The sequence below is a fragment of the Balaenoptera musculus genome, chromosome 10 (genome assembly GCF_009873245.2).
Source record: "Balaenoptera musculus isolate JJ_BM4_2016_0621 chromosome 10, mBalMus1.pri.v3, whole genome shotgun sequence".
Classification (NCBI taxonomy): domain Eukaryota; kingdom Metazoa; phylum Chordata; class Mammalia; order Artiodactyla; family Balaenopteridae; genus Balaenoptera; species Balaenoptera musculus.
In genome coordinates, this window is record NC_045794.1 from 41,703,245 (window position 1) to 41,728,975 (window position 25,731).

The 25,731-nt window shown below is 40.1% G+C and overlaps 1 protein-coding gene across 1 annotated transcript in view; it reads left to right on the forward strand.

Moving 5' to 3' along the window:
• SCN8A (sodium voltage-gated channel alpha subunit 8) overlaps nucleotides 1-25,731 on the forward strand; it is a 184,693-nt gene that overhangs the window by 83,366 nt on the left and 75,596 nt on the right. The window contains 6 exon segments of the mRNA XM_036866860.1: nucleotides 8,421-8,539; nucleotides 10,465-10,554; nucleotides 11,206-11,334; nucleotides 13,231-13,322; nucleotides 23,425-23,646; nucleotides 24,640-24,703. Coding sequence (XP_036722755.1) covers nucleotides 8,421-8,539; nucleotides 10,465-10,554; nucleotides 11,206-11,334; nucleotides 13,231-13,322; nucleotides 23,425-23,646; nucleotides 24,640-24,703 — 716 coding nt within the window.

Consider the following 25,731-nt stretch of genomic DNA (forward strand, 5'->3'; position numbering starts at 1 on the left):
GTGTGGCAAAAAAAAAAAAAAAAAAGAAGGGTTTTCACATTTTTAACTGGTTGGGGAAAAGTCAAGAGCATAATAATATTTTGTGATATGTGAAAATTTTATGAAATTAAAATTTCCTTGTCTGTAAATAAAGTTTTATTTGAACACAGACACTCTTATTTGTTTATGTATTGTCTGTGGTTACTTTTGCAACTACAATGGCAGGTTGTTGCGACAGGGACTGTATGGCCCATAGAACCTATAATATTTGCTATCTGACCCTTTACAAAAAAGGTTTGCTGACCCCTGATATATATTATTCTATCTCTCAGATAAGCACTGCAAGCCCCAGTGTTAAAAGGAGATTCCTAAGCTTTGAGAACTTGTGTTGGTCCAAACAGCATCTTGCTTTATGCAAAAGGTGAACTTTGAAAAACTGCATATGAATTAAGCGTATGTAAATCTAATTATTTTAACAATAAAGTATGTTTTATTGTAATACAACTTGCTGCTTGAAGTATGGAGGATTCACCTTCATTTCTGGAGGTTTAGTGTAAGCTAGATGTTTATTTCTCTTTGAATAGAAAAAATATCTCCTGTTTTTATACTTGATAAAGATAGAGGATGTAAATATTTAGAAAGGAGTGATGATAAACTATTCTGTATGCAGTATTCAGTATCCAAATTAATTATGAAATTTCTACTTCACACATAAAATGTCCATAAGGAAGCCTTTATACCTACAAAACCATCGTTTTAGAATTCACTAAAAAGACCTAGATTCCCTCAGGATCATCAATCTCTTTCTTGCCAACTCAGCACTGTACTCATTCAGAATCCTAGCTACCGCCTAGTTTTTCTTCAACCAAGGCCTAACAACTTCAGTTTCCTAACGTCTTCCTTTTCCTTTTCCTCTTCTCCTTTTCCCTCACGTCAGACATACAAGCATTTGTTCAGTCACCAAGCAACAGGCATTTATCGAGCATCTGCTCCATGCCAGGTGCTGTGCAGGCCCTGATTCTGAGATAGGAAACACCCTCAGTGGTTCCTCTAGACCTATCTTTCCATCATGACCAAACTAAAAGATGAGAAATTGGGAAGGTGCAGAGTTTGTTAACTTTTAAAAACCCTGTTGCCTATCTTCTTCTAAGGCAGGTGGGTGATTTTGTAAAGGCCCAGCCTGGTGGTTTTAGATCCTGGGACACGGGCCAGTGCTTCTTTCGTTGTCGCTGAGGCTTTTATGCAGTGTACCCCAGGGGCTCAAATTTCTCATTCACCGGAGACTCCATCCCCCACACCAGGTTCATTCTCTGCCATATTCCCATTGAACTGCCTCTCAATCTGGCACAATAGAAGCTGTAAAGAGGCTCTAAACTTGGAATAATATGTTGCTCCTTGCTGCCTGACCTTTGATAGGTGGTGTCCCTCTCCTGAGCTTTTGTGAAATGCATAGAGGATAATAATCCCTCCTTCACACATACTTCATGGGAATATTATGAGGTTGAATGAGGAGGTTATTTAAAAGGCTTGGCATTTTCAGAGAGGGGGTTGCTATAGAAACACAGAGGAGTACAAGTACTTCAGAGAGGGGGTTTTGGGAAAGTGCGGGGCTCATTGTTTCTTTGGGAAGCCAAAATATGGAAGAGCCGTAGCTCAGCCCTTGACCTCTTTCAGCCTAACCCCAAGTCTACTACTTCCTCTTGCTTTTAGGATTAGTCTTTCCCTGCAGCGTACCCCACTGGAACCAGTCCCTTCTAGTACAGGAAGAATATTATTGCAGTGCATTCTCACACTGGGGATGGTGCATTGAGCATTTCCAGAATGTATATGGCTCAGTACCAGCACTGCTTTTCTACTGTGGAGAGACTGGTGTGACTCTGCCAGATTAGGAAAGGAAAGAGCAGAAGATGCGACGACAGGAACTTTGAAAAATCTGCCAGCAACCGTTTATTGGGAGTGCTTGGGTTGAGCATTATATTGGAGCTGTGGGAGGAAGTATGAGTGAGGTTGGTCCCTGCTCTCCAAGAGCTTGAAACTTAGTTCTAGGAGTAGGTGGGGAGGGTGGAGGGAAGGGTACAAAAAGAGCTGGGAGAACAATGAAAGACACAAACTCTGAGTGTAGAAAAGGGGGAGCTCAGAGTAACTGGAAATATACCACAAAAAAGTGGGACCTCAGTACCAAATTCAAAATATCACTGACCTCTGTGGGAAGGAGAGTGTGTATTTGGAAAGGAGTGCAGAAAGGAGCAGTATTGGTAAGGCATTATTTCCTAGACTAACTGATGGGTGCATAAATGTTTGTGGTATCATTCTTTAGACCTTTTTATATGTCTTATACCTCTTACATGGTTCATTTTCGTGTGTGTTTTTGTGGTGTTTTGTTTTCATTGAGATACAGTTCACAAGCTAGAAAATCCACCATTTTAAAGTGTACAATTCATTGGCTTTTTGTTGACAAGGTTTGCAGGCATTACCACTATCTAGTTTCAGAACATTTTCATCACCCTAAAGAGACCCATTTGCAGCGAGTTCCTAATCCCCTCTCCATCCAGCCCTAGGCAGCCACTAACCAACTTTCCATCAAGATTTGCCTATTCTGGACATTTCATGTGAACGAAATCGTACAATATGTGGCCTTTTGTGTCTGAACTCTTTTCAAGATTTTGCAAGGCCATGTTGCAGCATGTATAAACACTTAACTTCTCTTTTTTTTTTTCTTGGCCCAGATGTCCTTATTTTCCAAAAAGCTCCTTAAATCTTTCTGAAGTTCAGAATGGGTTGGGAACCACTTTTAGCTATTACTATTCTTAATTCTGTTATTTGGCTTGGAATAAAACTGATTTTAAAAAGTGTATCAATAACACCTTACTGGGCACTTTTCAGGTAATCATGTACGGTTGACCCTTGAACGATGCAGGGGTTAAGGCCATGGACCCTCAGCATAATCGAAAATCCACGTATAGTTTATAGCCAGCCCTCCAAACATGCAGTGTCCCCCACACCTGCGGTCCCTTAGTGTCTGCGGTTCCTCTGTACCTGTGCTTCTGCAGCCGACTGTGGATCGGGTAGTACTGTAGGATTTACTATTGAAAAAAATCCACGTACAGGTGGACCTGAGCAGTTCAAACCCATGTTGTTCAAGGGTCAATATATTTTTATTGTGGTAAACTATACATAACACAAAATTTACCATTTTAACCATTTTTAAGTGCACAATTCAGTGGTATTAAATACATCCACCATGTTGTACAACCATCGCCACTATCCATTTCCACAAATTTTTTTATCATCCCAAACAGAAACTTTGCCCATTAAACAATAACTCTCCATCCCTCCTGCCTGAGGCCCCTCATAAACTCTATTCTACTTTCTGTCTTTATGAATTTGCTAATTCTAGATACCTCAGATAAGTGGAATCACATAACATTCGTCCTTTTGTGTCTGGCTTATTTCACTTAGCATAATGTCTTCCAGGTTCATCCATGTTGTAGCATATGTCAGAATTTCAATCCTTTTAAGACTGGAGAGTATCCTGTTATATGGATATGTGCCATATTTTGTTTACCTGTTTGTCAGTTGATGGGTTGTTTCCACTTTTGCAGTATTTTGAATAATGCTTTTATGAACATCCATGTATACATTTTTGTGTGAACCTGTTTTTAGTTCTCCTGGATATATAGCTAGGAGTGGAATTGCTGGGTCATGTGGTAACTCATTGTTTAACTTTTGAGGAACTGCCAACTGTTTTCCAAAGTGGATTAACAATTTTACATTCCTGCCAGTAATAGAGTTCCAATTTCTTTATATTCTTGCCAGCATTTGTTATTTTCCTTGTTCTTTTTTTTAATTATTACCATCCTAGTGGATGTAAAGAGGTATCTCATTGTGGTTTTATTTGCATTTCCCTAATGACTAATAATGTTGAATATCTTTTCATGTGCTTATTGGCTGTTTGTATATCTGCTTTGTAGAAATGTCTATTCAAATCCTTACCCATTTTTAACTTGGATTATTTGTCTTTTTACTGTTGAGTCGTAGCTGTTTTTTTTTTTTTTTTAATCTATTCTGGCTGCTAAACCCTTATTAGATACATGATTTGCAAATATTTTCACCCATCCTTTGGGTTGTCTTTTCACTTTCTTAATAGTGTCATTTGCTGCACAAAAGTTTTGAATTTTGATGAAGTCCAGTTTATCTATTTTTTCCTTGGTTGCTTGTGCTTTAGGTGTCACATCTATGACACTATTGCGTAATCCAAAGGTATAAAGATTTACACCTATGTTTTCTTCAATGAGTTTTATAGTTTTAGCCTTTACATTTAGGTCTTTGATCCATTTTGAGTTAATTTTCATATCGGGTGTGAGATAGAGGTTCAGATTCATTCTTTTGCACGTGGTTATCAAGTTGTCCCAGCACCATTTATTGAAGACTGCTCTTTCCCCTTTAAAGTGTCTTCGCACCCTTGTCGAAAATCAATTGACTATAGATGTATGGGTTTATTTCTGGACTCTCAATTCTATCCTACTGATGTGTTTGGCTATCCTTATGTTAGTACCACAGTTTTGATTATTATAGCTTTGTGGTAAGCTTTGAAATGGAGAAGTGTGAGTCTTCAACTTTGTCCTTATTTTTCAAGATTGTTTTGGCTATTTTGGTTCCCTTAAATTTCTATACAGATTTTAGGATCAGCTTGTTAATTTCTGCCCAAAAAGGCAGTTGAAATTTTGATAGAGATTGCATTGAACCATAACAATATTAAGTCTTGCAATCCATGAGTGCAAGATGTCCTTCCATTTATCTACATTTTTTTCAATTTCTTTTAATGATGTTTTATAGTTTTCAGTGTTTAAGTCTTATACTTATTTTGTTAAATTTATTCCTAGGTGTTTTATTCTTTTGGATGCTCTTGTAAATGGAGTTGTTTTCTTTCTTTTTTTTTTCTTTTTATACTTTTTAAAACATTTATTTATTTTTGGCTGTGTTGGGTCTTCGTTGCTGAGCGCGGGCTTTCTCTAGTTGCGGCGAGTGGAGGCTACTCTTCGTGGCGGTACACAGGCTTCTCATTGCAGTAGCTTCTCCTGTTGCGGAGCATGGGCTCTAGGTGCACAAGCTTCAGTAGTTGTGGTGTGCGGGCTCAGTAGTTGTGGTTCACAGGCTCAGTAGTTGTGGCTCGCGGGCTCTAGAGTGCAGGCTCAGTAGTTGTGACACACGGGCTTAGTTGCTTTGCAGCATGTGGGATCTTCCTGGACCAGGGCTCGAACCCGTGTCCCCTGCATTGGCAGGTGGATTCTTAACCACTGAGCCACCAGGGAAGCCCCATAGCGTTGTTTTCTTAATTTCATTTTCAGATTGTTTATTGCTAGTATATGGAAATACAACTGATTTTTATATGTTGGTCTTGTGTCTTGGAACCTTGCTGAACTTGTTTATGAGCTCTAATAGTTTTGTGTGTATGTATTCCTTAGGGTTTTCCACGTACAAGATCATTTCATCTGCAAATAGAAATAGTTTTACTTGCTTAATTGGCTTGTCTAGAACATCCAGTACAGTGTTGAATGGAAGTGGTGAGAGTGGAATCCTTGTGCCTCGTTTTACGGAGAAAGCTTTTAGTCTTTTAACATTAAAAATGATGTTAGCTGTGGATTTTTCATAGATGCCCTTTATCAGGTTAAGGAAGTTCCCTTCTATTTCTAGTTTGTTGAATGTTTTTATTATGAAAGAGTATTGGATTTTGTCAAATGTTTTTTCTGCATCTATTGAGATGATCATGCAGTAATTATGCTTTATTTTATTAATATGTTGTATTACATTGATTGATTTTCATATGTTAAATCATCTTTGCATTTCTGGGATAAATCTCACTTGGTCGTGGTGTATAATCCTTATTTTATATGCTACCAGATACTGTTGGCTGGTATTTTGTTGAGGCTTTTTGTATCTATATTCAAAAGGGATATTAGTCTATAGTTTTCTTTTCTTGTAATGTCTTTGTATGGTTTTGTATCAAGGCAATACTGACCTTACAGAATGAGTTGGGAAGTGTGTCCTTTTCTTCTATTCTTTGGAAGAATTTGTGAAGGATTGGTGTTAATTCTTCTTTAAACATTTGGTAGCATTCATTAGAGAAGCCATCTAGTCCTGGGCTTTTCTTTGTGAGGGTTCTTTTTTTTTTTTTTTAACTTTTGGGTTTATTTATTTATTTATTTATTTATTTATTTATTTATGGCTGTGTTGGGTCTTCGTTTCTGTGCGAGGGCTTTCTCTAGTTGCGACAAGTGGGGGCCACTCTTCATCGCGGTGCGTGGGCCTCTCATTATCGCGGCCACTCTTGTTGCGGAGCACAGGCTCCAGACGCGCAGGCTCAGTAATTGTGGCTCACGGGCCTAGTTGCTCCGCGGCATGTGGGATCTTCCCAGACCAGGGCTCGAACCCGTGTCCCCTGCATTGGCAGGCAGATTCTCAACCACTGCGCCACCAGGGAAGCCCCTGGGTTCATTTTTTTAATGCAAGGTGCAGAAGAGTGTTTATGGTAGAATCCCATTTGAGAGAGAGAGAGAAGGAGAGTCTTTTTAAGGCTATATTTATGTTATATTAACACAGAAAAGTTTTGAAAAGATATACAAGCAGCAAAGTTTATCGTTGGGTAATGAGATGGAACTTGTCTTCTCTTCCTTTTTTTATGATTATGAACATGCATTGCTTTAAATTAAAAAACAAGACAAAAACAAAAACCTATTTTAAATGGCTAGCATTTGACCATTTGCTTTTTTCACCTGCACGGTGAGATGCTAGGGCTGTGTACTTGCCACTGACCTTGTGTCCTTAGGAACTCAGTCTAGTAGGCCCCTACATCTCTCTCCAGCTTCACAGTCTGCTGCTTCCCCTCTCTATTTTATCCTCCATCAACACTGAATTACTTATCAATTCCCTGAGAGCACCCACAGTTCTGTGCTACTGTGCCTTTGTAATCCTATGCTGGTCCCTTTCCTTGCCAACCCTTCCTCCTTTATCTGCCCAATTAATCTCTCTTAATCTCTGCTTATCCTTTAAAACCCCTTCCAAATGTTTAGTTACCTGCCTTTGTGAACACCTCCCAGCCCACTCTCTTCCCTTGCATTTCCCACCCAAGGGGGGAAAAAATCTCTCTCCTGCTGCCTCATACATTACGCATATTTTTGTTACTGAACTTTGTATTTACCCTGCATCATAATTACTAGTTCACATATATGTCTTCCCTAAAAGTGCAATTTTATTCAATCTTGTATCCAAGGAGCTTAGCACAATGCTTGGCACAAAACATGCTCAGAAAGATTTTAATTGAATTGAATTCATGCGACAGGAAAAGGCATTCTGGGTAGGATGAGCAATGAGAGCCAAGACCAAAGTTTAAATTACTATAACCTGTACTGGTTTGGCAAGACAGGAGGATTCATGCCAGGAATGTAGTTGAATGATTTTGGCAAGGCTGATAATGGAGGCTCTTAAAAGCCAGACAGAGTAGACTTGGTAGGTAAATACTGGTGGAATGAAGAACCCTCCTCACCTCCTTCGAGTTTTTGCTCAAATCTCTCTTCTCGGTAGGCTTACCCTGACTACCTGAGAGGGATAGGCGTGGAGTTTGGGGTTGATAGATGCAAACTATTACATTTAGAATGGATAAACAATAGGGTCCTATTGTGTAGCACAGGGAACTATATCCAATCTCGTGGAACCATAAACCATAAACCATAATGGAAAAGACTATTTAAAAAAAAAAAGAATGTGTATATGTGTATAACTGAGTCACTTTGCTGTACAGCACAACATTGTAAATCTACTATACTTCAAAAAAAAAAAACCCAAACCTGTCATCTCTCCATTCACCCCATCCCCTGACCCCTGTACTCTAGAGCTGCCTTTCCCTGATCGTCTTCCTTTTTCCATAGCACTTATCACATTCGGTGTAATTTACTTACTCATTATGTTTTTTATTTATTATCTGTCTCCCCCCTTAGAATATAAGCTCCTCACACTAGGGTGGCCTTGTTTACTGATACTTCCCAAGCACCTAGATCGGTGCCTGGCATATAGTAGGCACTGAGTAAATATTTGTTGAGTGAATGAATCCTAAATTAATAAACTTAAGTATCTTGTCCAGAGCCGGCATAAAATAGTTTACGTATAATTCAAATGTCTTGTTTCTGAAAGGAAAGTTTATTCTGTAAAACTGCTAAGATAGTGTCATCTATTTGTAATGTAATCTGGGGCAGGGCGGGGGGAGGGAGGTGAGGGAAAGAGGTTTCTCTTGTCTTAATATTGCCTGAAGGTTTCTTGCCCTAGACACCAAACTGGGAAGTAAAACTTACAAGTACATTTGAGTTTATTTCTTGCCTAGAAAAATGTTGTTTCATGTGATGATTAATTCCCATGCTTTAATAATTTCTCTCTCTCTTTTTCCACAGACCTTTGTAGTATTAAACAGAGGGAAAACTCTCTTCAGATTTAGTGCCACGCCTGCCTTGTACATTTTAAGTCCTTTTAACCTGATAAGAAGAATAGCTATTAAAATTTTGATACATTCATATCCTTTTCTGCAGATGTGGAGTGAGTGCAGCAGTTGCATGGTCGCTGGTGTGTGTTTCTGAATGTGGACAACTTAATTGTATAGTAAGTATTTTACCAATAGTGTAGGTGACTATCCCACCAGTTAGAAGTTTTAAGAGTGACTTCTGCTGAATCCTGAGCTGAGCTTCAGCAAATCCTTTTTTCTTAGGATGATGTCATGGGAGTCTGGAATTCTGTGGATATCATTAAGAGCGACAAATTAAGATGGTAACCTTTTACTGAAGTCTTACTTTTTAAAGCACTCAGACTTCAAGAGTTAGATTATTCAGCTTTTTATATATTAAAGTCCATATTAGAATTTTTGAAAAGCTACTTCTTGAGTTACAGATAATTGAATGAGTGTTTTAGAGATCTGCCTTGAATATTTTTGATTTCTTGAACAGTGAGCTTAGAAAGTATCTAAGATAGTTTCTCAGATTAAATGGCCTCCTTGGTACAGAGGTTTAGATCTAGATTGCAGGATTGTTATGAATCTGTTTTGGTATTCTTGCTCCCCTTAAACAGAAAATGCCAATTCATTCATGTGGCTTGACTTTTATGTCTTATTAATATAGGAGAGTATATGACAGATGAAAAATTATGTGATGGGGTTAGCAACTTTGCATAGTGACTTTAAACTTTCATGGTTGGTCTTCAATTTGACAGTACTTAGTCCCATGCTTCAGAGTTTTTGTACCCTCCAAGTAGGATGAGGAAACCAGCAGTTGCTACTTTGTAAATAGGTTTGCTAAGCTTTTGCACATTTTATTAACAGTAAGAGTTTAGCAACCTGGTCTGGAATCTTTGGTTTACAAGCAACATAGATCTGAAATCTAAAGGTTTATAAGTAAATAAATAATTCACAATGGACTTCTTCCCTTTTTGTTGGATCAGAAGATGGTGTTTTTTCTCTTCTAGCCAGAACATGTTATTATTCCCTGAAGAAAAATACAGCTGTAGTGAAGAAAAAAATCCAGCTGTAAGAAGTAGTTTTTCTTTTTAAAACTCCACTAATAGAATGAAGATAGTGAATGCCATTAGCAAGAGAGAGTGAATTAGCAACAAATGAGATATGGCTTCTGTGCTTATTAAAGTGACAGTTTGAGTTTGAGTAACTCATATTGACCTGAAGCAGTTTAATTTTTCTCAGTAGACAAGAACAGGAAGGGCTGAGGAAGATCCTGGATGGAATTAAAATGGCAACAAAATGATTTGCTACCCATAAACATTCCCAGGCACTTTCAGAATGATCAGATGAATTTGCTTCATTACCTAATTCTTAGGAGTACGGTGGTGCAGATGTCCTTAAAATCCTTACCCAATGTACCATAACTGGTTTCCCAGATTGGACAAATTCAGCATACATTGACTGTTGCCTTGCCCCACAAGAACAATCAGAACTTTGGAAGACTATTAAAAAAAAAAAATCATTAATGACATGCACATTTCCAAATAATGGGTAATGCAAGATAATTAACAATAAATGACTACTGAATAATATAGATTAGATTTAATTTATTTTCTCATCTGATGACTTTGGCATCTGGTAGACTACAAGATTTCTGGTTATTAGGCAAAGAGGTATTTAGAGGCTAAGTGGTAAGAGGGAGAAATGTTTATCCAAAAGGAGTAGAACAGTGACAGTGCTTTTGAAAGAAAGAGAGTGGCCATCCTGCTGTGTCCACTCACCTTCTCTGGCCAGGTGTGGATACACGTGGTGGCACTCTGTGTTCATGGTGATGACCACAGTTTTCATTATCACCTCGCCTTTTCCTCCTCTCTGTGCTTTGTCTCCTGTCAGGTTACTGATTTAATTCCTGTGATACCCAATGCGCTATGTGTTTGCTTCCTGAGGATAAAAACTGGCCAGATCTTGTATATTCTCCCTTGACTTTTTTCTACAGTATTTAGCATGATCATTATGTGCACTATTTTGACCAACTGTGTATTCATGACTTTTAGTAACCCTCCTGACTGGTCGAAGAATGTGGAGTAAGTAGCTCATTTATTTATTTTTCTGCCAGCTTGTTTTAAATATTTTTAGTCACTGAATCTTGCACTGCACAGCTTATGCATCAAGGAAGAAAATTATTGCCCATTTTTCATGTCACAAGGATGTGTGAGGATACATGTGGAATTTAAGAAATATCCTTAGAAGTCAACTCTAGAAAGAGAAAGTATGCCCTGGAAGTTACTACTCATCACCTCTGGCCTTTCCTATGTTAGCCAATGCTTTGACTTGCTGCTCCATCACCATCCTGTACCCTCAGTTCCTGATGATACTGCCTTCTCCTCCCACATTAGCTTTCCCTTTCTTTTTGACTTGTCTCAAGTTAAAATTAGCTGTGGGGCCTCCATGCCTGGTTCAATTGATCATGTGCTAGATGGCAATACAGAGTTTTTTGTTTGCAATCCCCGTCAGGGCCCAGTGCAACATTCCAGAGTTCTTGGTTTGTGCATTTCAGTAATTTTCATTTGAAGCATCCCTTTCTCTTCCTCACTTCCTTTCTGCCGCATTGGCTGTGTTCTTTCTATTTTGTCTCTGTTAGTTGAAGCCACCCGTCGGCAAGTGTTATCTTAAAAGATTCATTTAAAGTTTCTGTCTGTTCAGAAATTACCTCAAGATATCCATTTCTTTGACAGGTACACGTTCACAGGGATTTATACATTTGAATCACTAGTGAAAATCATTGCAAGAGGTTTCTGCATAGATGGCTTTACCTTTTTACGGGATCCGTGGAACTGGTTAGATTTCAGTGTCATCATGATGGCGTAAGTTCTCTGCTTACTTTATTGGTGTTCTGGGTGTGATTGTGTATGTGTGGTTGTACTCTTGGGTGTGTTTGTATGACAGTTTGTAAGTGTGAGTTTGTGGGCTTAGTTGTATGAGGAATTAATGGATAACCATGTAAGGTGGTATGGACTTATGCCTATGATTCTTGCTTATGAGGGCCTCTTGTGGTTCAGGAATTGACAGCATGTATATATGGGAGATGGTGAGCAGAGGCTTTACAGCTGGGAGGGAGTGTAGGAAGTGATTTCCCATTGACACTCCCTCATATTTTATTTTCCCCTACAACATTGACCAGGGGTCGCACAATTATCACTAGGCGGCCTCGGTGAAGACCTCAGATTTTTTAGGTGTAAACCTTAGGCTGGAACTCAGTGTCCTGGGTATGTTATATCACATGTAATTTCATGAGGCTATCCACATGTTGCAGAATTCAGAGCATATTTTAGAGTCAAAACATGAGCCAAGTATCCAGTCTGGTCACTTCGTAAAGAATTACTGACCAGAGCTTCGAACTATTATTAGTAGGGAGCAGTGTAACACCACATTGGTATGCTAGGGTAATTTGTGTTGTTTTAACAATGAAAATGTATCTCTTTGGGAAGTTTAGCTGGTGATAGAAGAGTTATAGCAGACTTTATTTTTATTTTCAGGTTGGGAAAGCACTTTGTGGTTTGGTAGGGGGTAAGTGTGTTGTATAGATTGTGTGTGTGTTTTATGTGTGTGCACACAGACGTGTAAGAAATTGAGTGCATTTGTGTATGTATGGGTCTGAACATCAGATAGAAAAATGTATGTCAACTATAAAGTGTGAATGAATGATATGCATTGAATATTTGAAACTGGAACTTTGACTTTCTGTTATATTAAGACAATTTCTAGCTTTCCAGCATTATGAATACACATTGGTGTTCATTTAAAATTTAAGTGTCCTTGCTAGGCACAGAGCTGGTGAGCACTTAACACAATATTGGCACTTAACACAGTGCCACAGTGCCACATTGGCACTTAAATGAGCACTTAACACAATATTGGCTCTGATCCCATGATCTAGATTTTTCCTGAGCCCTGTTTTTGTATGTCATGGGCTAAAACTTCATCTGTAGGCATGACTGCAAAGATACGCATACAACTCTTAGATAAATCATTTATCTAAGAGTTTTTAGGCAGAGATTTTAGGCATTTTTGCCATTGTCAACTAGGGAGTTTATTTTAATGTAGATTTGTTTTTATGAGACTCCTGTTGCAGAAATTTGTCTCCTTTTCCTAAGAAATTGTTCATAAAACTTGGAGACATAAGCCTTTGAATACCTCCTGGCCTTCCTTTTTACTAAAAAAAAGTGAATGGACTAAGTAGTCATTCTGATTGGGATCTGCACATCACAATGCTGAGGAAGAAAGAAAGCCCTAGGAACCTTCTGGTGGTATCACTTCTTTCAAATATACTTTTGAATTCTCCTTGCCCAATTGAAAAAAAAAATGTGTTCCTTAAATGTTTATATTTTGAAACTTTTCTTTTTCAAGGAAATAAATGAAATCATAGCTTGTATATAAGACCCTTTCTTACCCCCATTCTCAAACCCTCGCCCAGTGGTACCATTACAAGTTAACTTTGGTTTGATTCTGCAGGTATATAACAGAGTTTGTAAACCTAGGCAATGTTTCAGCTCTACGCACTTTCAGGGTACTGAGGGCTTTGAAAACTATTTCGGTAATCCCAGGTAAGATGGCCCGGGGTTGGTGTTAGGTGTTGGGTTAGGGCCCTGACGTGACGTATTGTACTTTTTGTTTTGTTGTGGTTTTGTTTTTTTTCTTTGGTGTTTGTGTTTGTGTCCGTGTTTGTCATTTGTGTCTGTGCGTGACCTCCCTTACTACAGATATGTGACAGAGTTTGTGGACCTGGGCAATGTCTCAGCGCTGAGAACATTCAGGGTTCTGCGAGCTTTGAAAACTATCTCTGTAATTCCAGGTGAGAAAATTTAAACACAAGACTGACTTTGCCTCATCTCCTCTTTCTCCTCCATTCATTTTGTCCACCACATTCTGAAGCGGCATCAGCACAGCTGATATGGCCTTGCATTCCGCATGTTTTTCCTGGGAGACGTTCTCTGGAATGGCTCTTTGGTCCTTAGGCAGTATCTCTGACAGTGCTTGCTAGGCACGCAGCCCCCATTCCATCCATGCTTTGAAAAAGCACGTGCTTAAGAATCACTTGGCTCTTACAGTATCTGAAAGAATTGTCACGGAGCTAGCTGTCTCTTTGAATATAAATCGTTTGCTTCCTATCCTCATGGAATTACAGTAATTTTAACATTCACCATCATTCCATTGCTTATGATTTCTAGGCTTCCTATAGCATGGTTGGCTGATGGGATATTATTCGAAGAATTGTACTTTTATTGTTACTGTGTTAATGGAATTATTATATATACATATACAGAAGAGACCTTACCCAGTTAACTAGTCCAGTGTTCCAGACAAATTTAAGAGCCTGAACTTTAATAATCACTGTCTATCACATTCTGTTGCTGTCTGTTTCACTAGAATAAGAACCAGTAGACATCTACTACATATATATTCAGAGACCATTCTCAAACATAAATCCCAGTGAAAGCTTATGCAGGTGCTGTTAAAAAAAAAAGTCAAAGGTAAGATAAGATACGTCTAAATATGTGGGCAAACAAAAAAGTACAGAAACTTCATAAGAAAAAAAAAAAAAAAGGAATCCGTGGGTGGTTGAGAGGTAGTTGATTGACAATCTCTCTAAAATTTTTGCCTTTTTTTTTCTTGGTTCTGGTTGAGCTAGCTCAGTGGTTCTTAACCTTTTGAAGGTTTTGGATCCTTTTGAGAATCAGATGAAAGGTCACAGGCACCACCCCCCCACACCAAAGCCCATCTGTGGCCCCCAGGTTGAGATCCATTAACTTAATTCAAATCCTTTCTACCAGGTAATAACTAATTTTCTAAAGACCAGTCTTGAAATCTGGAAGGAAAGATATTATAGTTAGTCTGCTAACTAAAATATTGTTGGCAGAAATGTGGCAGAAGTCAAGACTACGTTGTTGCTGGTTCGACTTTGGTTATGTTCAGGAGTTTTCAGAGAAGACTCCCGAGAGGCCAGGCTTTCCACTGCAGTTTTGTAGGAACAGGGACACGAAGAACAGAGGCATCCTATTCCTGGCATCACGTGGCTCTTCTCCTTGTGGCTGAACCAAAAATAATTCCTCTTTTCCCCTTTTCAACACATTACCTAGATATCAGATGCAGAGAGAGGGAAGCACAGAGGTAGAATCCCAGAGAGGGAAGACTTAGAATGTAGCTTACTGAGAACCTCAGGAAGGTAAACCTCAAGTTTCTCCATTTACAGATTTGGGCTATGAAGCGGGCCAGTAAATTATGGCCCTATTAAAAATGAATTCCGAGCTTCCCTGGTGGCACAGTGGTTAAGAATCCATCTGCCAGTGCAGGGGATGTGGGTTTGAGCCCTGGTCCGGGAAGATCCCACATGCCGCAGAGCAACTAAGCCCATGCGCCACAAGTACTGAGCCTGCGCTCTAGACCCCGCAAGCCACAACTACTGAGCCCATGTGCCACAACTACTGAAGCCTGCACGCCTAGAGCCCGTGCTCCGCAACAAGAGAAGCCACCGCAATGAGAAGCCCGTGCACCGCAACAAAGAGGAGCCCCAGCTCGCCGCAACTATAGAAAGCCCGCGCGCAGCAACAAAGACCCAACACAGCCAAAAATAAATAAATGAATGAATGAATGAATAAATAAATAAATAAATAAATAAATAAATAAATAAAATTATTTATTTATTTATTAAAAAAAAAAAGAATTCCTTGGCACTTCCCTGGTGGTCCAGTGGCTAAGACTCAGTGCTCCCAGTGCAGGGGGCCTGGGTTTGATCCCTGGTCAGGGAACTAGATCCCACATGCCACAACTAAGAGTTTGCGTGCCACAACTAAAAGATCCCGTGTGCCGCAACTAAGACCCAGTGCAGCCAAATAAATGAATATTTTTTAAAAATGAATTCCTTTATTTTTAACAATGGTAGCTTACTCCTTATCAACCAGAGGCTGGGTGTCAGTTGGAGTATATTCTCCTTGGCAAAAAACTATAACCCTGACTTATCAAGGTTTAGTTCCTAGCCATTTCAAATCCGTTTGACAGAAAATTCAGCTCATTCTCTAGGCAGCTTCATGAAGCTTGTTGATGGCAGCCTAACCCTTAGGCAGGCCTTGTCTTATTTTTTTTTTTAAGACATCTGTACCACCAAATCTTTACTTTCATTTTTCCTTTGGTCTCTTTCCTCCTCTGGCCTCTTTTAAATATGATCCCATGTTTTCTGCTCACTTCCCCCAGCGTACTCCGCAAGGCATCTGTCTCTTTATGTTCTTGTGATCTCAAGACTTCTCTTCCAGAATTAAATTGGAAAGCTGCGTTCTGCTCACTAACTAGGGCAGCAGATGCTGTCTCTGCTCCAGCTCTTAGCCTCTGTCTCTGTCTCTGCTGTATGATTAACTTCTGACCACAGACAGCATTTCTGCAAGATAACTCTTGACTGATGTCACGTAATTTATCCTTATTACTTTAGTTTTATAGATATATATTCATGTCTAGTTTTATATTCTGTATTACAAATATATATTTATAAGCACAGTGCCTGGCCCATAGTAGTCCTCTGTAAATGATTTTAGCAGTAGCAATCATAAAGAAGAAACCTAAACCCAAAGAAAGGGTTTGTATGAAGATTTAGACACCAGCTTCACAGTTTGAAATAGATTCCTGGATTCCTATTTCTAGAAGCACCCCCCAACTGAGATGGCTTTGGGAGGCTTTGGAAAATAACTTTAAGGGGTAATAAAGCCAATAATAGATCACTATCAGTGAATGGTATAATTGATACTTGAATTAAAGTGTGACTTTTAATCCCAAGTCCTTTTGCTCCCCATTCTACTTGTAGAGGGCTATTGCCTTGTTCCTACCTGCCTGTTACCCAGGTCTCCTTCCCAGGTGGTAACACCAGTGTATGAGGCAGTAGACCTGGGCCCTCTCTTGACTGGAAATCTAAGTCATTTTGACTCCACAGTTATAGAGTTGGGCCATAGTTCCCTCTAAGTAAAAGCCATTGCTTTGGGTACCAAGTTTTCTCATAGGCCACTTCAGTGGAATTGTTGCTTTCTTTTGCCTTTTCCTGCTCCCAGTTTGATGATAGGCTTTTGCCGAAGCTGCCAAAAACAGGAGTGAGAGCAGCCACAGAACTAATGTGGGACCTGCACGTTCTCACAGAGCTCTCTATGAGAGTTTTCCCTTTCCTAGAGCACTCACGCTGCTCACCTGGCTGATGCCGTCCTCCCTCTTAGCATCTTTGGTATTGATAGATGCTCTGAATGTGTCAGGGCAGCCAGGACTCCCTGAAGATTGGAGAGTACAGTGCATCAGTTAGCTCCAGCCTTTTGTACAACAGATGCTTTGATTTAGAGCCTTCTTGTGGCTTAGAAAAGACTAAACTCACATCCTGACCCTTTTTATTTGCCAACTCAAGACCTGGATACCTATCATTCATGGTTTCCCTTCTGCTTCGGAGAGCTCAACTTGAAGAACAGTGCCATGCAAACTGTGCTAAAAGGGTCAGTTATAGGAAAAGACCCTTTTAATATTTTCTTTGGTCTGGAACTTGCCGGATTCAACTTGACATTGAAGTATTCTGTGGAGAATGTCATATGTCTTAAAATTTTGTTTTCGCTTTGTGTTTATCTGGGTACAAAAATGAACTTCTAAGTGACTTTGTCAGAATTTTCATCTCCTGCGTGCTTTGGCCATGAGCCACAGGACTAACATGCCCCCAAGATAGGGTGGACGTCTTAAAGGAGGTGTCTCAGGGTTTTCTTAGAGTGTAGCACTTAATGGTGTAAATAAAACCGGTTGGGAGGGCCTCACTGCCAGTCCCTTTTCATTTCCATCATCATTTAAATGGCTCCCCAAAGCACTACTTCTGTTGGTCATTTTGCTCTCTTTAGAGCTGTAATTTCTTGATTATTTTTCTCTTGGATTTGTCTTTTCTCTGCTTTCATTTCTGTTACCGCCTCTCTCTCTCTTTACCTGTGGTATCAGATAAGAAGCAGTGAAAATGAGAGGCCCTTCTCCTTCCCACCCCAACATTCACAAAGAAGGTATTTTCTTTAAATGTGCCCATTATGAATGTGGCAATTTCTGCTGCACTGTGAAGGGGGATAGAAAGTGTTTTAAGACTCTATTCAGAGTCACTGTTTCTTTTAAACTATTCTAGTGATTAATCCAGTTGCTTTCGTGTTTCTCCTTTTTCCACACTGTTTCTCAGGAAAGACAGCTGATGTTTACCACCCCACAGTGGTCCTGAGTGGAGCAATACTGGGGACTCCCAGCCCCCCCCCTCCCAGCCCCACCTTTGGGAGCTAGTTTAGTTGTGGTCAGACTTTGATATGAATCTGGTCTTGAGTAAATAAATCGAGGGTGCCCCATGTCTCTCCCACATTACTCTTGATCTGAAGAACCTCCAAGAACTGTCACTGTGAGGACTGAATCTGCAGCAGGGAAGGTGACCCAGCATGACTGTACCCCAGGACTTGTCTGGACCGAGCCAGACTGTGGGGCTGGGAGCTGCTCTTCCCCCTGCTGTGAGAGCTGCTTGTTACTGCTGTTGAGGCCTGTTCTGATGTTCATTTTATAGGAGTAGCTCGTGTTGCTTCAAACCAGTTAGATTTCTCAACCTGAGCTACAAACTAGGAAAGATAAATTGACTTTATTTATAATCTGGCATCAGCATGGTGGAAGATCTTGATCCCAGTATGCATGGCTGATTTCTCTGGACTTAGCACATAAGCAGGCTTTGTTCATTTGTTCAGGGGATTGCTGGGCGTTGGGAAAGGTGACAGGAGATTCAGAGGCGCCTTTGGACATAGAGCAGAGTAAAATTCTGTGACAGCGGCTTCACCTGCTTCTCAAAATTTCTTAAGTGTCTGACTTCCGGTCTGGTAGCTGACCTTTCTGTACATTGGGTCCAGCTGTCTTCCCTTGTTCTGTAGTAAATCTATTAACTGCTTCTGCTCAGACACATCCCAGGGCTAGTTAACGTTAGCCTCTTCTTCTCGCTGTCCAATTTGCTGCCACGTGGCTTCTGTGTCACACTCTGTTGTGTAGGAGTCATACGAAGGAGCTTTCTGCTCTGTTTCGGATTATTAGTTTTCTTGCTTATTCTGGTATGTGGTGTTGTGAACCAGTCGAGGAAGTAAGACAGTTTATCCTCACAACCAGAACAGTGGCATTCTCCATTCTGGCACGCCTCAGGTCAGAAATTCTACCAGCAACTTCTTACTTTCTTTGACCTGCGTTGCTTGTTGCTGGGGGAGCACTTTTGCTCGGCTGTGTTTACTAGTATGTGGCAGCCACTGCTGGCAAGACTATGAAGGTTGAGCTTAAGAAAAGCATTGATGGTGTCATTTCCATAAATTGGCATCAGTGTCTGCAAATATGGTCATTTGCAATTATCAACCCTAATGGAAGGAAGAAGAGTCTTGGCTGAGACCTGTGTATAATCCAGTAACCATTTACATTTAATATTGCTGAGTAATTGTGTGCCTAACTTCACTTACAGACATTAAGTTACATCACCTTTCTTCTTCCTGTGCCTTCCTCTAATTTTCTCCCAACAATCTGGATGAGAATCTTAGAGAGTAAACTTTTTGGGTGGCCATAGTGTTATTTAGTGATCATTTTTGTTTAATTAAGTTTTGTTCCTTTGAGACCCTGTGAAGTATAAGCGTCTGAATACCATTTCCAACTTCAGTCTCTAATTTAACCTTCTTGAAAGCTGAAAGAACTCCACAGAGGAGTTGATCTAAGCCTCAGACTTCAAAGCAAAACACTTGAAAATTTTTTTTTAGCTTTCTGGACTCATGTGTACAGATTTCTTCAGCAGTGGCATCTGGTTTATGGAGAAGAGATGTTGAACCAGCTGATTGTGAGTGTTCAGGTCAATCCCCAGAAAAGTGAGGAGTTCCATGTAGGGTTGGTGTATTATTCGAGCATCTCTGGTTGCAAGTAAAAAGATACAGGAGTACTTCAAGGAAACTAAGGGCTGGAATGCTTTGGGGCTTCTGGAAGCCAGTGAAACCAGAATGCAGAGCCAGAAAGCCCCAGACACCAGGGAGTACCTTGTCTTCATCTTTCTCTTCTCCATGCTCCTGTTTCCTTTTTCTATCCCTTAGCATGCTGTCTTGACTTCACAGACATATCCTAACATAATGATAGAATATGGCTACCATTTAGCTCCCAGATTTATATATTATCATTCCCACCACGTGAAAAGGCTACTGGACTGTCTCTTGTCCCATTCTATATTCCTGGAGGACAGGATCCAGATTTAGGTCAGGTGTCCATTCTGACATCTAACTACTAAGAGAAGGTCACTTCCTACAAACAAGGCTGCTGGGAGCCCACCCTTATGGAACCGAAGGAAGTTTGAGCTCATAGCCTGGAATTTCCTGTTGTATGGGCTTGGAACTGTCCAAAGAGTTCCCAGCCCAGGAAAATCAGATTAGACTTATGCTAAAATTGTATGTTTTTAAAAATTAATTAATGTCACAAATACATTGGTTTGACTATTTTAAAGTTTTATCCTCTTGTTACTAATACAAACGACAGCTTACAGCTCATTTCTCAATTCATTAATATAGAAGTAGAAAGGGCCTTGAACTATCATCCAGTATTCACACAGGTGATTGTCTGAACCATTCAGGAGAGATGGCTATATAAGCTCTTCATAAAGAAGTCCAGGAAAAGAAACTTTACAGCCATTCTTCAGTGACCTATTCAACTACTCTTTTTTTTTAAATTTATTTTTTATTGATGTATAGTTGAATTACAATGTTGTCTTAATTACTGCTGTACAGGAAAGTGACTCAGTTATACATATATATACATTCTTTTTCATATTCTTTTCCACTATGGTTTATCAACTACTCTTTTTTAAAAATCACTCTTGGGCTTCCCTGGTGGTGCAGTGGTTGAGAATCTGCCTGCTAATGCAGGGGACACGGGTTCGAGCCCTGGTCTGGGAAGATCCCATATGCCGCGGAGCAACTAGGCCTGTGAGCCACAATTACTGAGCCTGCGCGTCTGGAGCCTGTGCCCCGCAACGGGAGAGGCCACGATAGTGAGAGGCCCGCGCACCGCGATGAAGAGTGGCCCCCGCTTGCCGCAACTAGAGAAAGCCCTCGCACAGAAACGAAGACCCAACACAGCCAAAAATAAACAAACAAACAAACAAATAAATAAATAATTTAAAAAGCACTCTTTGACTTTGAAAGCAGAACTGTATAATTCTAGGAGCCTAGAATTGACTTATCGACCCAACGTACACCTGCCTCAACCCAGCCAAATATAGTGAAGGACTTTTCTATTCTTAGCAACTTACTGAAATGAGTTCCAGAACACTGGAACAATTTTTACTTCTTTATAGCTGCCTTTTATTCTGTACCACCAATACCTTCTTACCTAGCTGTGTGATTATGATACAATTTTCCAGGACTTAGGAATAAAAGATTGAAACTTCAACTACTTAATCACGAATAAGTAAATATCTCTGCCCTATTTTTAAAGACTTTGAGAGGGACCTCCCTGGCGGTCCAGTGGTTAAGACTCTATGCTTCCACTGCAGGGGGCACGGGTTTGATCCCTGGTCGGGGAACTAAGATCCCACGTGCCATAAGGCACAGTTAAAAAATTTTAAAAAGAAAAAAAACAAAACAAAACACTTTTAGAGACGATTCTTCAGCTTCTCCTCCACTGCCCACTGCCGGTGCTCCTGTGTTTATCCATGTTCTGTGTATGAGAAAATGAGACTGGGAGGTGAGCTTAAGTTTGTTCTGAAACACAGTGGGTCATAAATAGTGGCTGAGCCAGGATCAGAATTCCTGCTTTCTGATTCCTGCCTTGTGCTCTTTCTGAACAGCCCTGTGAGGAGACAAGGAATCAGGCCAGAAATGCCTTATTCCTGGAGCCCAGGCAAGCTCTTCCTAATCCCTTTGGTGGCCACAGTCTCCATGGAAGGCCCGCTCTGTGAGCAAACATAAGCCTTTGCACACTGCTGTGTCTCTACAGTCTAACTCTTGGCTCTTTTTTCTTTAATTTCCCTTACATCCCTTTCAGGATATCTGTGTGAGAGGAAAGAAAGCTTCTTATTCATTTACTCTTTCAATAAAGAACTTAAAAACATATTAAGTGTCTGCTTTGTGCCAGGGCTTGTGCTAGGCACAGCATCCATTACTACTATTGGACTCAACTTTGAAAATTCTAGGTAGTCACTTGCAAAATGCAGCAAAAGAAGAGTCACGTCCACACCACCCATTAGATCACCGTCGTACGAGGTTAGCCATGCAGTGTCATTATCCCATTATCCTGTCTCTTTGAGGAGGGCAACATATGTATCATAGTGATAGCTAACAAGTATTAAGTACCAGGCACTGTACTTGGTATTTAACATTCATTATCTTATTTAAACCTCACAACATATTTTAAATACTTTTACAAATGAGTAAACTAAGGTTCAGACAAAAATGGTTAACATTTGATTCATTTATTGTGTGCCAGGTGCTATGTTAAGTGTTTGTATGAATCATGCTTAATCCTCGCAACAGCCCTAAGATACTCTACTCTAATTATCCCCATTTTAAAGATGAAAACACTGAGATCCAAGGAGGTTAGGTTTATTGGTCAGGTCACATAAGTAAGTTGTATAACTTGATTAAGATTAGCAATTATCTACCCAGACTCAGGATTGGAATTAGGATTAGGATTTAGGATCAGAGCCAGGATTAGGATTTCTGTAGAATTTCAGTGTGATAGTCTTGTCTTCAGAAGTAGATTAGGGATAAGATCCCTCTCGAGGCCTGTGTGTCAAGGCTCTGTGTCTGCCTGCTGTCCGTCCTGGTGTTTTGGCACCCCGGGAGTGCTCAGTGCTTTCTTGGCCGTGTCTTATGGTTAGCTGATGTGTGAGCATGCCCAGGAGAACCACATGGAGACTCAGTCTTGATCCAAACATCACGAACCCACAACCATACTTTTCTTTGCCTCCTATCACTGATCTCTCCCTGTGCAGTTAAGAAATCTGCCTGCAGATTCAAATTTGAACCAGTGGCTTGCGTTTAAACCGCCAATTCAAGTGGGTTATATGCTTTTTTAAACTTTGTAAAGTTTTTAATCTAGGACAGAAAAAAGGTATAGTATATGTGACACAGAGAAGGTATATTTTTTAGTGGAAAGACAAACCATAAATACTGGATTGATAATGATCAACCTTTTCAATACACTGGCATTTCCAGAGCTCTTGGGAAAATATTATTGTACCTTCTCACTTATTATTGGCTTTTAAACTTACCTGTAGTTCTCTTTCCGAACTGGAAGCCTCCTCAATTCCTGATTTTCTGTTTATTTATTCAGCTAATATTTACTGAGTACCTTGTGGGCTAAGCCATGCAGATACACCTGTGAACAAGGCAGACATAATTAACTCTAACCATGATAAATGCTACAGAGGAAGTAAAGGGTGCTATTAAAATAGTAATAGTAGGGGAGGGAGAAGAGTTGTAAAGTCAGGGAAGGCTTTCTGGGGGAATTGCTCTTTAAGCAGAGAGTGGAGGTTGAATAGGAAACAGGCAGGAGGGACAAGAGAAGGGAAGGAAGCATTCCAGGCAGAGGGAACAGCATGTGTGGCGACACTGAGGCAAGTAAGACCTTGACTCATCTGAGTCGCGGAGAAGAAGTCAGAGACAGGGAAGTACTTCCAGGAAGAAAAGAGCCACATGCTGGAGAAGGGACTTTCTTTTTCAAAAAATATTGACTTAAAAATTGATGTCCCTGGAAGAATTGATAATACCGCTGCCCCATTGTTATTCCCATGGTATAAATGGTGAAGTGGCCGTGCTTCATGGGTGGCCCTGTGGGACTAGGAGCCGTGGTGGAGTGGGGAGGCTGGGGGAGGTGGGGAGGGCTGGGGGATGACTCTGACTCGGGGGGTTCTCTCCCCTCAGGCCTGAAGACCATCGTGGGCGCCCTAATTCAGTCTGTGAAGAAGCTGTCAGATGTGATGATCTTGACAGTGTTCTGCCTGAGTGTCTTTGCCTTGATCGGACTGCAGCTCTTCATGGGAAACCTGCGGAACAAGTGTGTGGTGTGGCCCATAAACTTCAACGAGAGCTATCTTGAAAACGGCACCAAGGGCTTTGACTGGGAAGAGTACATCAACAATAAAAGTAGGTGGCCCCGTCTCTGCAAGTGGGGGAAGAAAAAGTCTTGCAGAAAGGAAGGCCAGGGCTGCTGGAAGGAGCCTTGTGAACTTACTCCCTTCCCTTGAGGTCGGATTATGTTCAGAAGCTCTCAAATATCAACCCTCTCTCCCTCTCTCTCTTTTCTCTCCCTTTAAAAACAAAGATGAAACTTTAGATCTTTTTCACATGTACCCCTAAACTTTTGCTTTGAAAATCAGGCTTAGAAACTTGATAAAAATCCTCTTTTCCCTGAGATATTTAAACATTTAGTTAATAGAGTATACCTAGTAAGGTTTCTGAATACTACTTAGACCTTAGGAATCAATCTGGTCTAGGGAGTCGAGTAATCTCTAAGTAATCATTTGATCCTATTACAGTTAAGGAGTTTTAACAAGTTCATTTCAGGAACCAAGGCACTTGGGTCTTACCCTTAGGAATATTTGGTATAGTAGTACTTCTGTAAAACAATGGGGGAAAGTTAGCAGTATCACTGTTAGTCACTCCTGAGGAAATAAAGGCAGTTAGTACCTACAAGAAAGTGTTGCAAAGGGGATTTCAGGGACACGAAAGGGAAACGTGCCTTCTAATTTAAAATAGGGCATGGTAACTAGCGATCAGTTTATCTTTGGTAGAGAGAAGTTGTAAGGATAGAAGAGTAAAGTGGTGTAAAGGGGTAAAGAACTCAGAAACCTCTTTTTTAGACCCTTTGATTCAAGTGCTAGAACGTGGCTTACAGATCTGAAGTACGAGTAGAGGTCAGGTGTCTGTGAAAAGAACATTGCACTAAAGGCTAAACATTGCACTAAAGCAGCACTTTTCATTGTTAAATATATATAGGAAAATAGTTAATGGGAAAGAATTCTTATCAGGTTTCACTGCTGTCAGAAAAGATTTATATGAGCTAAAATCAATAACTGTTTATTCTCTCATTCACTGAAATCTACCTTATTCATTTCCTGCCTCCTTAAACTTTTCTAGCAAATTTTTACACAGTTCCTGGCATGCTGGAACCTTTACTCTGTGGGAACAGTTCTGATGCTGGGTAAGTAGCTCACCTAATTTTATTCTCCTCCCTTAAAATAATTTGTCAGACAAAAATGGACAATATGTTCTCTTTCTTTGTGCTCATACAGTGGATCCTTAGTGGACCCGATGTATTGGGTGACTCAGATCTTCTTTCTGTTTTGTATTTGTCCGTCCAAAGTTGACATTTCACTAGTAGGTGAAGGTGTCCATAGTCTCAAGCCAAAATTAAAGATGTAAAAGGCTAAAGACAGAATCTATAACATCAGATATCTTGCCTGTCTCTTGAAGACTCTCCTCATTCTATCCTAATACAATTAATAAAACATCGAATAAGGACACTGTCTTCATGATAGGTTAGCGCCCAAGGTTGACCCAGAATATGCCAGGCCTGACAACGTGGGGGAGGGAAAAGAGTTGCAATGTAATATCTTTTCCCCTTTTTATATTGTGGCAAAATACACGTAACATAAAATTTGGTCTCTTAACCATTTCTACATGTACAGTTTGGTGGTATTAAGTATGCTAATGTTGTTATGCAACCGTCACCACCATCCATCTCCAGAACTCTTCATCTTCCTACAGTGAAACTCTGTACCCAATAACTCCCCATTCTCCCCTCCCCCCAGCCCCTGGTGACCACCATTCTACTTTCTGTCTCTATGATTTTGACCAGTCTAAGTACCTTACTTAAGTAGAATCATACAGTAATTGTCTTTCTGCAACTGACTTATTTCACTTAGCATAATGTCCTCAGGGTTCATCCATGTTATAGTATATGTCAGAATTTCCTTCCTTTTTAAGGCTGAATAATATTCCATTGTATGTATATATCACATTTTGTTTATCCATTCATCTGTCAATAGACACTTGGGTTGTTTCCACATGTTAGCTATTGTGAATAATGCTTCTATGAACATGAGTGTACAGCAACAAAGTTTAGTCCTGATTCTGCTACTTCTAGACTTTTGGCAAGCCATTTAACTTATGTGAGCCTCCACTTCTTCATCTAAAAACGGATTTAATCATGTTCTCACTTTCTCAAAG